This window comes from Sminthopsis crassicaudata, chromosome 2, assembly GCF_048593235.1.
Source record: "Sminthopsis crassicaudata isolate SCR6 chromosome 2, ASM4859323v1, whole genome shotgun sequence".
Lineage (NCBI taxonomy): Eukaryota > Metazoa > Chordata > Mammalia > Dasyuromorphia > Dasyuridae > Sminthopsis > Sminthopsis crassicaudata.
In genome coordinates this window covers 132,439,394-132,452,789 of record NC_133618.1, presented here as the reverse complement: position 1 = coordinate 132,452,789, position 13,396 = coordinate 132,439,394, and the positions used below count along the sequence as shown (strand labels likewise).

The window sequence follows — 13,396 nt, the reverse complement described above, 5'->3', positions numbered from 1 at the left end:
GATAATTGTATAAATATGTATGCCTATTAAAAAAAAAAAACTCCAGCAAAAAAAAATCTTATTTCTCCCATCTTTTGTTTGCTAGTTGTAGGAATGCCTTCTGCTAGGGCATTGACAACAGGAACTCTCTTTTTGCTCTCACAGCTTACCTATCTTACTTTCCTTGTAACAGTAGCCTCGAGTGGCATCTCTCTACTTCCTTGGACAGTTAGTTGGAGATTCTTAATTTTTGTTGTTAGTAGTAGTGGTGGGTGAATGGGTAACAGAATCCCATTTTTTATTAGGATCCCATAATTCTCGATGGGTGTTTCAGTCATTTTCATGGAATGTTTAAGTTGCATTTGTTGACACTATTGCCATGGTGCCTGACCTCCAAGAATTATGTCGCTTTGGTAACTGGCTTCTCAATTCTACCTTTGACACTAACTGAGAAGAAAATAGGAACAAAGAAAAAGGAGGAAAGAAGTGTGTGAGGTATCTGAAGAAAACAGAGCAAGGAAAGTGGTTCTCTATACTGTTAGACTTTGTTCAGTTTTCATCTCAATTATGCCCACCCTTTCCGTATTCTTGGATGTGCCCTTTGCCCCAAAGACAACAAGCAAATTACTGGATGACTTCCAACAAGATGAGGACCCCAACAAGGTGTGCCTAGGTTATGGAGGTAAATGTTGCATGAACTGAGGGTTAGGGACTCAGTGTTTAATATGTCTTAACTGATTCTAGGTAGGGATGATTTTTTTTGAAGGGGAGGGGCTTAAGGGGAAATAATGGGAGAAGAGGAAGTCCAAGTCTTTGTCCAGGTCTTCCATCATTCCTTTCTACTACTTCTCTGTCTTCCATATCATTTTTAGAAGCATGATAAGAATCACGGCCTTTTTGCCCATTCTGCCCCTTTCAGTCCACATGCTCCATGTAGCTGCGCTTTTATCCATCTTCCCAATTTCTAGGTCCCCTGAATCAAGAATGGTTCCAAACATGAAAAAAAAATTGGATCTTATCCTCGTAGTTAATAGTTTGAAAAGGAGGGAGTCTGATACAGACTCCTTTTAGTCTGCATATATGTATAACATCCCTAACCCTTTAAATGGCTTGAGAGTTCATCTGTGATCTTTATGGAGAAAAAAAAAAGACACTAATTAATAGCATATAATTTTGTAAAGAAAAAAAAAAAGACAATGGTACTCAAGATCTCCTATCCCAGGTAATTCCCAAGGGAAGTTTTGGACAGTGGGATTATAGTCAGACTATCTGCAAACCAAGAAAACTACTAGAAATCAGTGGCTTTCAGAAATCTTTTTCTTTTTTTAAATTTCCCAAAGATATTTTTCTTTTTTTAATATTAGCTTCTCACTTTCATAATACATACAGATAGTTTTCAACTTTCACTCTTGCAAAACTTCTGTTCAAAACTTTCCTCCCTCCCTATTCTCCTCTAGACAGCTAGTAATCCAGTACAGGTTAAACAAGTGAAATTCTTCTAAACAACAAAAAGGGGAAAATAACTATGCTCTGATCCTCATTCAGTCCCCATAGTTCTCTCTGGATACAGATGACTTTCTCCATTACAAGTCAATTGGAACCGGCCTGAATCACTTTATTGTTGAAAAGAGCCATGTCCATCACATTTGATCATCACATAATCTTGTTGCCATGTTCAATGATCGCTTAGTTTTACTCATTTCACTCAGCATCAGTTCATGTAAGTCTCTCCAGGCCTCTCTGAAATCATCCTGCTGGTCATTTCTTACAGAACAATAATATTCCATAATATTCATATACCATAATTTATTCAGTCATTCCCCGGCTGATGAGCATTCACTAGTTTCCACAGAATGTTTTTTCTCGTCTCCTTCACAGTTTGCATGACAGGAGAAAAGATTCCTTGGCTCTCACCTGTGGTGATCAGGACGCTGAGGAGGCTCATCCATGATCCTTCCTTCAACTACTCCTACCTGCCTGAGCATGGTCTGGAAGCATTTATACGTGTGGCCACAGAGCTGCTTGTTGGCCGACACAGCCCAGCCATTGTGGAGAACAGGGTGAGAAAATATCTTTCTCCTTTACTTTGCTCTAACTGGGCTCCAACAAAGTATGAAACACTGAAAGCTTCTGAGCAAGGTAGCTTCAAAGGGCTTAAAGTACTTTCCCACCTATCTTTTCATTGAGAGGAATTCTCAGGTTTTTTTTCATTTGCAAAATGGGGTTGTACTAGGTGAACTATGTTGTACTGTGATTACTGGTCATTCCCTGTTCTGTTCTTTATTCTATGTCTGGAGTGAGAAATCCCTCTGTGCTGAGGAGGCTGTTAGACTTTTAGGGAAAAAAAAAATGAGCTTGACTTTCTTACTATCTATCCGCAACCAAAGGAAAAAAATTAAGCATAGCAAACCAACTAAACTATCTATGGATACAGAGCACTTTATGCCAGCCTAGAGTTACAGAAATAAGAAATGAAGAAACTGAATTTTAAGTAATTTGCCCAAGTTTAGAGTGTGGTCCACATTAGAATTAGGGTCTACTGGTTCCTAGTGCATTGGCTCTTCCCAGTTTAAACCACTGGCTCTCAATGAGGCAATTATATACATATATATATATATATATATACCTTTAGGGTTCCCTATTAATACAATACCATCTTTAATTTGACATTAAAGGCCTTCCATAATTAGGAAATGTCTGAAACTAAATTTGAACTCAGATTTTCCTGAAACTATCCACTTTACCCTCCATCTGCCTATAAACTAACATGAAACAATTAAATTAAATTAAATAATTTAGCTTGAACATACTTTTCTATGTTACAGTCAAATGTAAAGGATATTTCCCATGTCTGAAATGAACTCCCCTTTACTCTTTCCTCCACTCCTCTTTCCTGCAGAAATCCTTCTTTTCCTTTGAGGCTGAGATTAATTGAGAAAAGGATCTTCTTCTTTCTCCTTCTCCTTTTCCTCCTCATTTTCTTTTTTATTTCCTTTTCCAACTTTTTCTCCTTCACCTTTTCCTCTTTCTTGTCTTCTTCCTCCTCATTGTCTTTCTTTTTCTCCTCATTCTTTTTCTCTCCCTCTTCTTTCTCCTTTTCCTCTTCCTCATCTCCTTCCCCTTCTCTTATTTTTTTTATTAATTTTATAATTATAACATTTTTTTGACAATACATATGCATAGGTAATTTTTTACAACATTATCCCTTGTACTCCCTTCTGTTTCGAATTTTTCCCCTCCTTCCCTCCACCCCCTCTCCTAGATGTCAGGCATTCCTATACATATTAAATATCTTATAGTATATACGAGGTACAATATATATGTGCAGAACCAAATTTTGTTGTTGTTGTTGCAAAGGAAGAATTGTATTCGAAAGGTAAAAATAATCTGGGAAGAAAAACCAAAAAAAAAAACTGCTCACAGTTTACACTCATTTCCCAGTGTTCCTTTTCTGGGTGTAGCTGATTCTGTCCATCATTGATCAATTGGAATTGGATTAGCTCTTCTTTATGTTGAAGATATCCACTTCCATCAGAATACATCCTCATACAGTATCATTGTTGAAGTGTATAATGATCCCCTAGTTCTGCTCATTTCACTTAGCATCAGTTGATGTAAATCTCTCCAAGCCTCTCTGTATTCCTCCTATTGGTCATTTCTTACAGAACAATAATATTCTATAAATTAATATACCATAATTTATCCAACCATTCTCCAATTGATGGACATCCATTCATTTTCCAGCTTCTAGCCACTATGAAAAGGGCTGCCACAAACATTTTGGCACATACAGGTCCCTTTCCCTTCTTTAGTATTTCCTTGGGATATAAGCCCAGTAGTAGCACTTCTGGGTCAAAAGGTATGCACAGTTTGATAACTCTTTGGGCATAGTTCCAAATTGCTCTCCAGAATGGTTGGATTCTTTCACAACTCCACCAACAATGCATCAGTATCCCAGTTTTCCCACATCCCCTTCAACATTCATCATTATTTGTTCCTGTCATCTTAGCCAATCTGACAGGTGTGTAATGATATCTGAGTTGTCTTAATTTGCATTTCTCTGATCAATAGTGATTTGGAACACTTTCATATGAGTGGAAATAGTTTTAATTTCATCATCTGAAAATTGTCTGTTCATGTCTTTTGACCATTTATCAATTGGAGAATGGCTTGATTTCTTATAAATTAAAGTCAATTCTCTGTATATTTTTGAGATGAGGCCTTTATCAGAACCTTTAACTGTAAAAATGTTTTCCCAATTTGTTACTTCCCTTCTAATCTTGTTTGCATTAGTTTTGTTTGTGCAAAAGCTTTTTAATTTGGTGTAATCAAAATTACTAAATTACTAAATGGATACTAAATTCCAGTTTTCCCAGCAGTTTTTGTCAAATAATGAATTCTTATCCCAAAAGTTGGGACCTTTGGGTTTGTCAAACACTAGATTGCTATTTTTATTCACTATCTTGCCCTGTGAACCTAACCTATTCCATTGATCAACTAGTTTATTTCTTAGCCAATACAAATGGTTGCTTTATAATATAGTTGCTTTATAATATAGTTCTAGATCAGGTACAGCTAGGCCACCTTCATTTAATTTTTTTTCATTACTTCCCTTGAAACTCTCGACCTTTTGTTGTTCCATATGAATGCTGTTGTTATTTTTTCTAGGTCATTAAAATAGTTTCTTGGGAGTCTGATTGGTATAGCACTAAATAAATAGATTAGTTTAGGGAGTACTGTCATCTTAATAAAATTCGCTTGGCCTATCCAAGAGTACTGAATGTCTTTCTAATTATTTAAATCTGACTTTATTTTTGTGGCAAGTGTTTCGTAATTTTGCTCATATAATTCCTGACTTTCCTTTGGTAGATAGATTCCTAAATATTTTATACTATCGACTGTTATTTTGAATGGAATTTCTCTTTGTATCTCTTGCTGTTGGATTGTGTTGATAATGTATAAAAATGCTGAGGATTTATGTGGATTTATTTTGTATACTGCAACTTTGCTAAAATTCTGAATTATTTCTAATAGCTTTTTAGCAGAGTCTTTGAGGTTCTCTAAGTATACCATCATGTCATCTGCAAAAAGTGACTTCCCCTTCTCTTATCTCCTTCTTCTTTTCTCTTCTTTCTTCTTTTTCTCTTCCTCACCCTCTTCTCCCCTACTTTCTTTTTCTCTTCCTTCTTCTTTTTCTCTTCCTCACCCTCTTCTCCCCTACTTTCTTTTTCTCTTCCTTCTTTTTCTCCTTCTACTTCTCCATAAGACTTATTCTTATGGAGTTGGCTAGGAGTTAATCCCTCTATCCATAAATCTCTCATCCTCCTTTCTTCAGTTTAAAATTAAAATTCAACAGATACTTATTAAGTGCCTACTGTGTGTAAAACCTTCTGCTAATACTAGGGATACAAAAAAGAAAAATTGCAAAGTGCTTGCCGTAGTCATACAATCTAATTAGAAGATGATTATTGATGTTAGGGGCACAAAACCATATGATAGTAGATAACACTGTGAGTCAGGATGGAATAGAGGAAGAATATTATGTGAAGATATCTGAGGAGGGAGAAATCACTTTCATTTGGGAGTATAGTGAGATAGAGGTCACCAAAAGTTTCAGTAAGCAGCTAGTATTTGAATTGTACGTTGAAGGGAGATAAAGATTTCAACAGATGGATCTAGGGAGGAATCTAAAGGGGAATGTCATGAGCAAAGACACCGGGATGGGAAAGAGCAAGATTAAATAAAATAAAATAAAAAATAAAATAGAATATTAGAATACAATAGGTAAGAATGTAGAATTGTGAAGAAGAATATTCTGAGATTAGACTAGGAAACTAGATTTGGAGCTGTATTATGTAGAGCCTTGAATGTCAGAATCAGGAGTTTTAACATTAAATAAGGATGAATCAATTAAGATTTTTGCATAGAGAAGTGATATAGTGGTGCATTAGGAAAAGAGCTGGACGGGTGATGGGGTGGACTAGAAACAGGGTAAACTGGAAGCCAAAGGATTAAGGGAAGCTGTTATCATAGTCTAGGGCAGAAGAGGGACTTAAATTAGGAGGGTTAAAGTAGGGAATGCCAAAAAGGAACAGAGAATGTTTCAAAAGTAGAAGAGGAATTGTCCAATTATTGGATTGCGAAATGAGGAGGAATTAAGAATCAAAGGAAGCTGAGTCAATGAGCCGGGGAACACTGGGAGAAAGATGGAGCTATCAGCCGGGATAGGAGAGTTAGCAGAAGGGGGGAGGTTTTGCAGGTGCTGGCAGTGCACTTCTCCCATTTTATCTTGTGTTATCCCGGTTTGGGTGACCGCAAGCTCGCTGAGGGCGGCGACAACTCGTTTTCCGTTTCGTACCCAGCCAGGCACAGAGCCCCGTACAGTCGTTTAATAGAAGTCAGGAAATCCGAAGTTTTACTTTTTATTGTCATTATTTTCTCTACGGCAGATAGGGGGAGTGCACACCATTGGTGGGAACGGCGCCATTCTGCTTGGGGCAAAGTTCCTTAAGGACTGGCATCGCGGCCCCCGAGTGGTGTACTTGCAGCAATCGCAAAGGGGTACGTGCCCCGCTTCCGGGGACTCCCGTCCCTTCTCTTCCACTTGTTCCGGAGGCGGTGCTTTCCCGGCAGGATGCCGCAGTCCATCCCTTCTTTAGGAACAGACCCGGCTTTTTTCCCTCCTTCCTACCCGGGATAAGATGGAGTTAAGTAAAATTTCTCCCCCTCATTCTGTCCCTTGCCCGCTCCGAGCTCCCAGGTCGGTGACATTGAGAGGACCATCCTCAGCCGGCGGAAGCCCCAAGTCCCCAGAATGAAGGCTTTTGGTCTTGCCCCCCCTTGTCCCCTGATTGCTGTGTGGGTGGGGATGAGGGGGTGTACGTACGTGTGTCCCCACAGAACAATACGGACTCATCTTCCAGGAGCTGGGCTTTTCTCTCCGTGAGTATACCTTCTGGGATTCTTACCGGCTGGTTTCAGACACAGGCAAGCTTTTTGATATAGTGGAGGTAGGAAGCCCCCGCCCTCCCCCCGCCTCTCCTCTCCGCCAGATCCCTCTTCCCCCCGCACCCCCCCTCCCCGGCTGTGGAACGCTCCCCTCCTCAGCCTCGTCACCCGCCTCGGGGGGAGAGAGGCTGAGATGATTTTTGCCTACAGCACGCCCCCGACAGAAGCATCCTTTTGCTATACAACTTCGGGAGCTTCCTCCTGCCCCGAAAAAGGTGGTATAAGTTGTCCAAATTACTGAAGGTGAGCCCGACCTGTCCGCTCTGCCCGGGAGCCGCCGGCTCTGTCCCTCCCGCCCTCTCCTCCCCCACCGTCTCGGTTCTCTCCTCTCCCCCGACAGAGAAAGCAGATTTTCCTGTTTTGCGACATCCCGGATCAGGGCTTTGTCAGTGGTGACCCAGACCAGGACAACAAGATTTTACGCTATTTTGTGACTCAAGGCTTTGAGTTCTTCTGCAGTCAGTCTCTTTCCAATTCTTTTGGCCTCCATGGTATAATCTGGGTATGGGTCGTTGGGGAAAGGGAGGGCTCGGTGCTGACTTTGGAGCAAGAGCGCTAGTTAGCTAGCAGCCCGCTACTGTCCTGGGGGAAATCTCGCACCCCAGAAGACGGAGCAGGGGCGGTGGAAGCCCCTGGATATTTTGTGGGGCTCTGGCCTTCTTTGCCCAGCTAGCTTGGAGTCAGAAGGAAGTTACTCCCTTTGGGACTGGAGCTAGATGGGCTTTCTCTCCCCGGGGTGGGGGGCATCGGTAGTCTGACCTGATCACTTTTCTGCGCTGATTCTATTACTCCAGATGAGCGCGTAGGAAACCTGGTGGTCGTGGCAGTGAGCAACAAGTCCTTACTGTGCATCCGCTCCCAGCTGGACATCTACACCCGGTATATGTGGGGCAGCCCCCCGGCCTTGGGCTCAAGAGTGATCACCACCATTCTCAGTAACCCTGCCCTGAGAATGGAATGGTAAGAAGCAGAGGGGGGACGCGGAAAGGGAGCCGAGCAGCCAGAAATGCGCAGCTGAGGAGATTCCCGCCCCCGGGCTGCATACATTCAGCTCAGCTAGCATTTATCACCCAATATCTCATCTGTTCTCACATCAATCCTGGGAGGCGGGAGGGCTGAATGATACAATTATCCCCATTGTACAGATAAGGAAACTAAAGTTCAGAGAAGTGAATCCAGCGAACTGGGTCAAGGGACTTAAATGGGAAGTGGACATAAGGATGTAATGTTTCAAGGTTTTGCAAGGGTCAATGCTGAAAAATTAGCCATGCATATGTTTTGAAAATAAAAAGCTTTAATAAAAAAGATTAAAAAAAGAATATAGTATTTACTATGTTGAATTTGTTGTCAGGTTTAGGGCTTTTAAGCAGGATTTGGATTCTTTAGTCCTTGTTTGCCTTAAGCAGAAAACTCAGTTTGGGGGATACCCAGTTCATAACCATATTCCATATTTTAGAAAGGAATAGAACTTGGGTTGGGTAAGCTATCAATATCCTTTTGGTTTCTGGTAAAATATTTTATTGACTTTTACTAAATGTTTTCTTTTGGGGGGGAGGAAATTGTCCTTCAGGGCAAAGACCAATGGGAATCACTCCTGATTCCTTAATAGCCTTTGAAGCCAGAAGGCCTAAAATCATTTATTAGAGAATAGAATATCAACACAAACATAAACTACATTCAAATAAATTCATTGCACACATGGTGCAGTGGTTAGAGCACCAGCCCTGAAATCAGAAGGACCTGAGTTCAAATCTAGTTTTAGACACTTAACACTTCCTAGCTGTATGACCCTGAGCAAGTCACTTAACCCCAATTGCTAAAGAAAAAACAAAACAAAACATTACACATTAATTAAGTACATGTCTCTGGGGATGCTGGGGTAAAGAGAGATTCATATGAAACAGTCTTTGCCTTCAAGAAACTTCCATTCTTCTAATTGGTTGAATGATATATTCTGCAATCCTTCATCAAACAACCATTTATTTATTTATTAGCTTTTTCTTTTCTTTTTTTGTTTGTTTTTTTTATTGTTTTTAATGTATAATTTTAAAAAAATTAATAGTTTTATTTACCAGATATATACATGGGTAATTTTACACATTGACAATTGCCAAACCTTTTGTTGTAATTTTTCCCCTCCCCCCCATGGCAGGTTGGTTGACCAATACATGTTAATTAGCTTTTTATTTTCAATATATGTGCATAGTTTTCAACATTCACCCTTGCAAAACTTTGTGTTCCAGATTTTTTCTCCCTTCTTTCCCCATACTCCCTCCCTTAGACAGCAGTAATCCAATATATGTTAAACATGTGCAATTCTTCTATATATATTTCCATAATTATCAGCAAACACTTATTAATATTTATTTATTATTTCATTCTTTATGCCTAAATCATGGACCCATTTTGATCTTATCTTGGTATGTGGTGTTAAGTGTGGGTCCATGTATATTTTCATTTTAAAAGTTATTTTTAAATTTTTATTCTGTTGTATACAGGGCAAAGTATATATCCAAAGATGTGCCCAACATAGACCTTTTTTCTCCATAGACAATCTTAGGAAATGTATTTGGACAATGTTGTAAAAAATAAATTCATGAAATTAAAGCCATCTATAGTCATATAAAAATGCTCTAAATCATTATTGATCAGAGAAATGCAAATTAAAACAACTGAGATACCATTTCACACCTCTCAGATTGGGTAAGATGACAGGAAAAGATAGTGATAAACGTTGGAGGGGCTGTGGGAAAACTGGGACACTGATGCATTGTTGGTGGAGTTGTGAAAGAATCCAACCATTTTGGAGAGCAATCTGGAACTAAGCCCAAAAGGCTATCAAACTGTACAAAACCTTTGACCCAACAGTGCCACTACTGGATCTGTATCCCAAAGAAATCATAAATGTGCAAAAAGTGTTTGTAGTAGCCCTTTTTGTGGTAGCAAAGAATTGGAAAAGGACTAGATATCCATCAATTGGGGAATGGCTGAAAAAAATATGGAGATAATGGAATATTGTTATTCTATAAAAAATGATGAAGAAGCTGATTATAGAAAGGCCTGGAAAGATTTACACAAACTGATGTTCAGTGAAACCAGCAGAACCAGGAATACATTGTACATAATATACAGCAAGAATATGTGACAATCAATTAGGAAACACTTGGTTCTTCTCAGTGGTTCAGTGATCCAAAGCAATTCCAATAGACTTTGGACAGAAAACGCCATCTGCATCCTGAAAAAGAGCTATGGAGATTGAATGTAAATCAACACATGCTATGTTCCCTTTCTTCTTCTTTTTTTTTTTTTTCTTGTGGTTTTTCCCTTTTGCTCTGATTTTTCTCTCCCAACACAATTCATAAAGCAGTGTGCATTAGAAATAAATAAAATAGTTTTGAGGTGACATTGCCTTAAGATAGGAAGGCTAGTTCTTCCCTCCAGCAAGTTCTCAGGTAACCCTTACCTTTGGTGAGGTGGAAATGAGGGCACACAGGTAAGTATTCTTACATATCTATCTCTTGTACCTTGGCTTCTGCAGGAAGAAAAGTCTAAGAGGGATGGTAGAGAGCATCATGTTAACAAGGGAGAAAGTGAAGGAGAAGCTTCGCCTTCTACGCACGCCAGGGTCCTGGGAACATCTCACAGGGCAAGATGGGATGTACGGCTTCCTCGGCATCACTGGTAAATAGTACCAGGAATCTCTTTTCTCCTCTCTTATCCTCCTCCCCACCTCTGGCTCCAGGGATAGCCCCTCTTCTTTACTCCTTGTTGCCTTGGATAGAAAACCCATTTGGGGGATACTTAGTCCAAAACCCTACTCCATTATTTTAGAAATGCATAGACTTTGGGCTGGGTAAGCTAACAATATTCTTGGGGAGCATTTCCTTTGGTGTATGATAAAGTACTTTATTGATCTTTTACTAAATGTTTTCTTTTGGGGGGGGGCCAGATAGTCTTTCAGGGCAAGGACCAGTGGGAATCACATCCTTCCTATGCCCCAAAAGGATCTATGTTCTAGATACATGGCATCTAACTCAAATAGAAACCTTGAACCAGTGAACTTCCATAAGAATCCCTGCAACTCACGTGTTGACTTAGAAAACTCTATCTTAACATTATCTGTACTCTATTGTATTTTTATTTATTTTGTAAAATAGTTCTCAGTTTTAAAAATCCAATTCCAACCACTCTGGGGAGCTTCTGGGGGCCTGGGGATGTTGCAGGTCTTTTTCTAGATCTTTTATTCATGTTGAGAAAAGTGATACTGATTTTAAAAGCTTCATTTGCACAAAGAAGTCTTCTCTCCCTCCCTCATGTACACCAGCCTGGTGTATCTAACAGATCCAGGCTCTTGGGCCCTCTCTTTATTCATTAGTTGAACAGTTGGACTACCTGGTCACAAAGAAGCATATCTACATCCCCATGAATGGACTGATCAACTTCACCTGCATCAACAGCCAGAACATTGACTACATCACCCAAAGCATCAATGAGGCTGTCCTTGCAATAGGTCCAGGCCCACAACCCAAGGAGCCGCCCAAGGTTTTAGTGATACCTAATAATTCAGACCCCAAGAATTTAGATCACATGACTTCAGAGACGAAGAGTTTAGGGGCCAAGGCTTCCCCATTGCCTGCTTACTTACATAGTAAAAAGTAGCATTTTTAAAAGGCTCTCTGTCTGCTTTTCCTTGCTATAATACCTTTTCTTTATAAAGCATTTCCTGCATATCACAACATTTCCCAGGTGCCATAAGGGCTAGAACCCCAGAAATAGGCTGCAGCACATTAGGGATGAAGGCTTAGCCTTAGAAGTGCTATTAAAAATATCTCAAAAAGCAGTATGGTGGGAAAAGAAGGAGGGCTGGGTTAGGTGCCCACGAATAATGAAAAAGCATTAAGTGCTCAAGTACAAAGTCCTTGGGCTACAATTAGAATAACAAGAGTCACATAGGAAACTTCAGTTGCAAGGCAGATGGAAAAGTCTCTCCTAGTTATAAGACAAAACAGATGGTAATACATCTTCATGTTTTTTTTTTTTTTTCTTTTTTGCTGAGGTAATTGGGGTTAAGTGACTTGCCCAGGGTCACACAGCCAGGAAGTGTTAAGTGTCTGAGGCCAGATTTGAACTCAGGTCATGCTGACTCCAGGTGCTCTACCCACTGTGCCACATTTTTACTGATTACACCATATTCACTTCGGAGGTGGAACAATATGGCAGTACCATGTCCTTTGGCACTGGAGGCAGGGGCAGGGCCCAAGTGTCACATGGGAAAGAGCTGCTTCCCTGAATAACAGAAGGTCTGGGGGTCCACTGGTGCAGTGGAGGCAATACTGTTAGCTCAGGGCTGTGGCTGTACGTTCCTGTGAGTGGCAGCTGGTTACTTATTTGGGTTGCTGCTGGTAAGAATGGGAAGCCCTCCATTGGTGGTGGGCCCTTCAGGGACAGCTGGAAGCAGGCCTGTTGAGGGCCCCTCATGCACCTGGACTATTGAAGTCTGAGGAAAAGTGGTGGCTGAAGTGATTTGATTCATTTGATACATATGAACACATATCCTCCTCTCCAAGTGCCTCACTACTTCAGGGAGGCTGCCTTGCCTGCCCATGAGCATCAGTTTTTTATGTCTTGGTTTATTTACTTTTATTTCATTTTCTGAAATTGAAAATGTTGAATGGAAAAAATGATGAATGTACTCACCTTTGAATGTTTAATGCATTTATTAGGGACCTCTAAAAATACATGTGTATATGTGTGTATGTATGGGCTTACAACATAATATCTATGATAGGGTACCAGAAAGCTTCTAGTAGGACAGAGACTGCTCACATAATGTGGTAAGATGTCTAGGATGATAGCAGCTCTTGCCTGGGCAGACTTAAGCTGGGAAATTCTCTCAATCAGCTCGGGCTCCAGTTTTCCTGTCTGCCGAGATGCTTCAAGACCAGCCAGTAGATGCAGAAATGTTTCTACCAAGTCACTATGGAACTGAGTTTTATAGTTTTCCTAGGGGCAATATCCAACCGGTCCTTTCAAAAAGGACTTTTCTCATTGCTCGGCACAGTTCACCCTTGTAGAATATTCTTATTAGGGTAACAGATAATTGGTTAGTGGATTGAGCTTCCAGGTGATAGGCTCTGATTAATTATGAAAATTGAATTAAAGGGATACAGAGAAATGAAATTTAAACTAGAATAAAATAGAAATCCAAGAAATGGAGGCTGGGATATAGAAAAAGGAAATAAAATAATGAAAGAGTGTAATCACAAGTGGGGGATTTCTATTTGAAAATAAGATGTGCAGCATGACAAATATGGAAATAAAGAATTGCACATGTTTAACCTATATAACATTGCTTCCTCTCTTGGGGAGGGATGAGGGAGGGGGGGAGAGAGAAAAATTTGGAACACAA

General features: G+C 40.1%; 1 protein-coding gene and 1 long non-coding RNA gene across 5 annotated transcripts; one reads left to right on the top strand and one right to left on the bottom strand.

Annotated features, from left to right (window-relative positions):
- Positions 1-366: 366 nt before the first annotated feature.
- On the top strand, positions 367-11,657 carry GOT1L1 (glutamic-oxaloacetic transaminase 1 like 1). 4 transcript variants are annotated; one of them, XM_074287243.1, is made up of 9 exons: positions 367-661; positions 1,858-2,039; positions 6,429-6,540; positions 6,880-6,989; positions 7,138-7,230; positions 7,328-7,445; positions 7,782-7,947; positions 10,526-10,668; positions 11,363-11,657. In XM_074287243.1, exons 1-9 carry the CDS (start codon positions 547-549, stop codon positions 11,644-11,646), a joined length of 1,323 nt encoding a protein of 440 aa, XP_074143344.1. In that variant the 5' UTR covers positions 367-546; the 3' UTR covers positions 11,647-11,657. The 4 variants fall into 4 exon arrangements, with proteins under 4 accessions (XP_074143344.1, XP_074143343.1, XP_074143346.1 ...); XM_074287242.1 differs by having other exon boundaries at positions 368-661; positions 7,328-7,478; XM_074287245.1 differs by having other exon boundaries at positions 368-661; positions 7,328-7,478; positions 11,312-11,505.
- Positions 6,386-7,277, bottom strand: LOC141554882 (uncharacterized). The gene is made up of 3 exons (XR_012485995.1): positions 7,242-7,277; positions 6,866-6,950; positions 6,386-6,666 (listed from the first exon to the last, which is right to left on the bottom strand). It is a non-coding gene; the product is annotated as an uncharacterized LOC141554882 (long non-coding RNA).
- Positions 11,658-13,396: the final 1,739 nt, after the last annotated feature.

Coding starts and splice junctions, on each gene's coding strand:
- GOT1L1 (XM_074287242.1), top strand. CDS start 547: ATGCCCACCCTTTCCGTATTCTTGGATGTGCCCTTTGCCCCAAAGACA. Junction 2,040..6,428: donor CAGCCATTGTGGAGAACAGG/GTGAGAAAATAT, acceptor TCTCTACGGCAG/ATAGGGGGAGTGCACACCAT. Junction 6,541..6,879: donor CTTGCAGCAATCGCAAAGGG/GTACGTGCCCCG, acceptor GTGTCCCCACAG/AACAATACGGACTCATCTTC.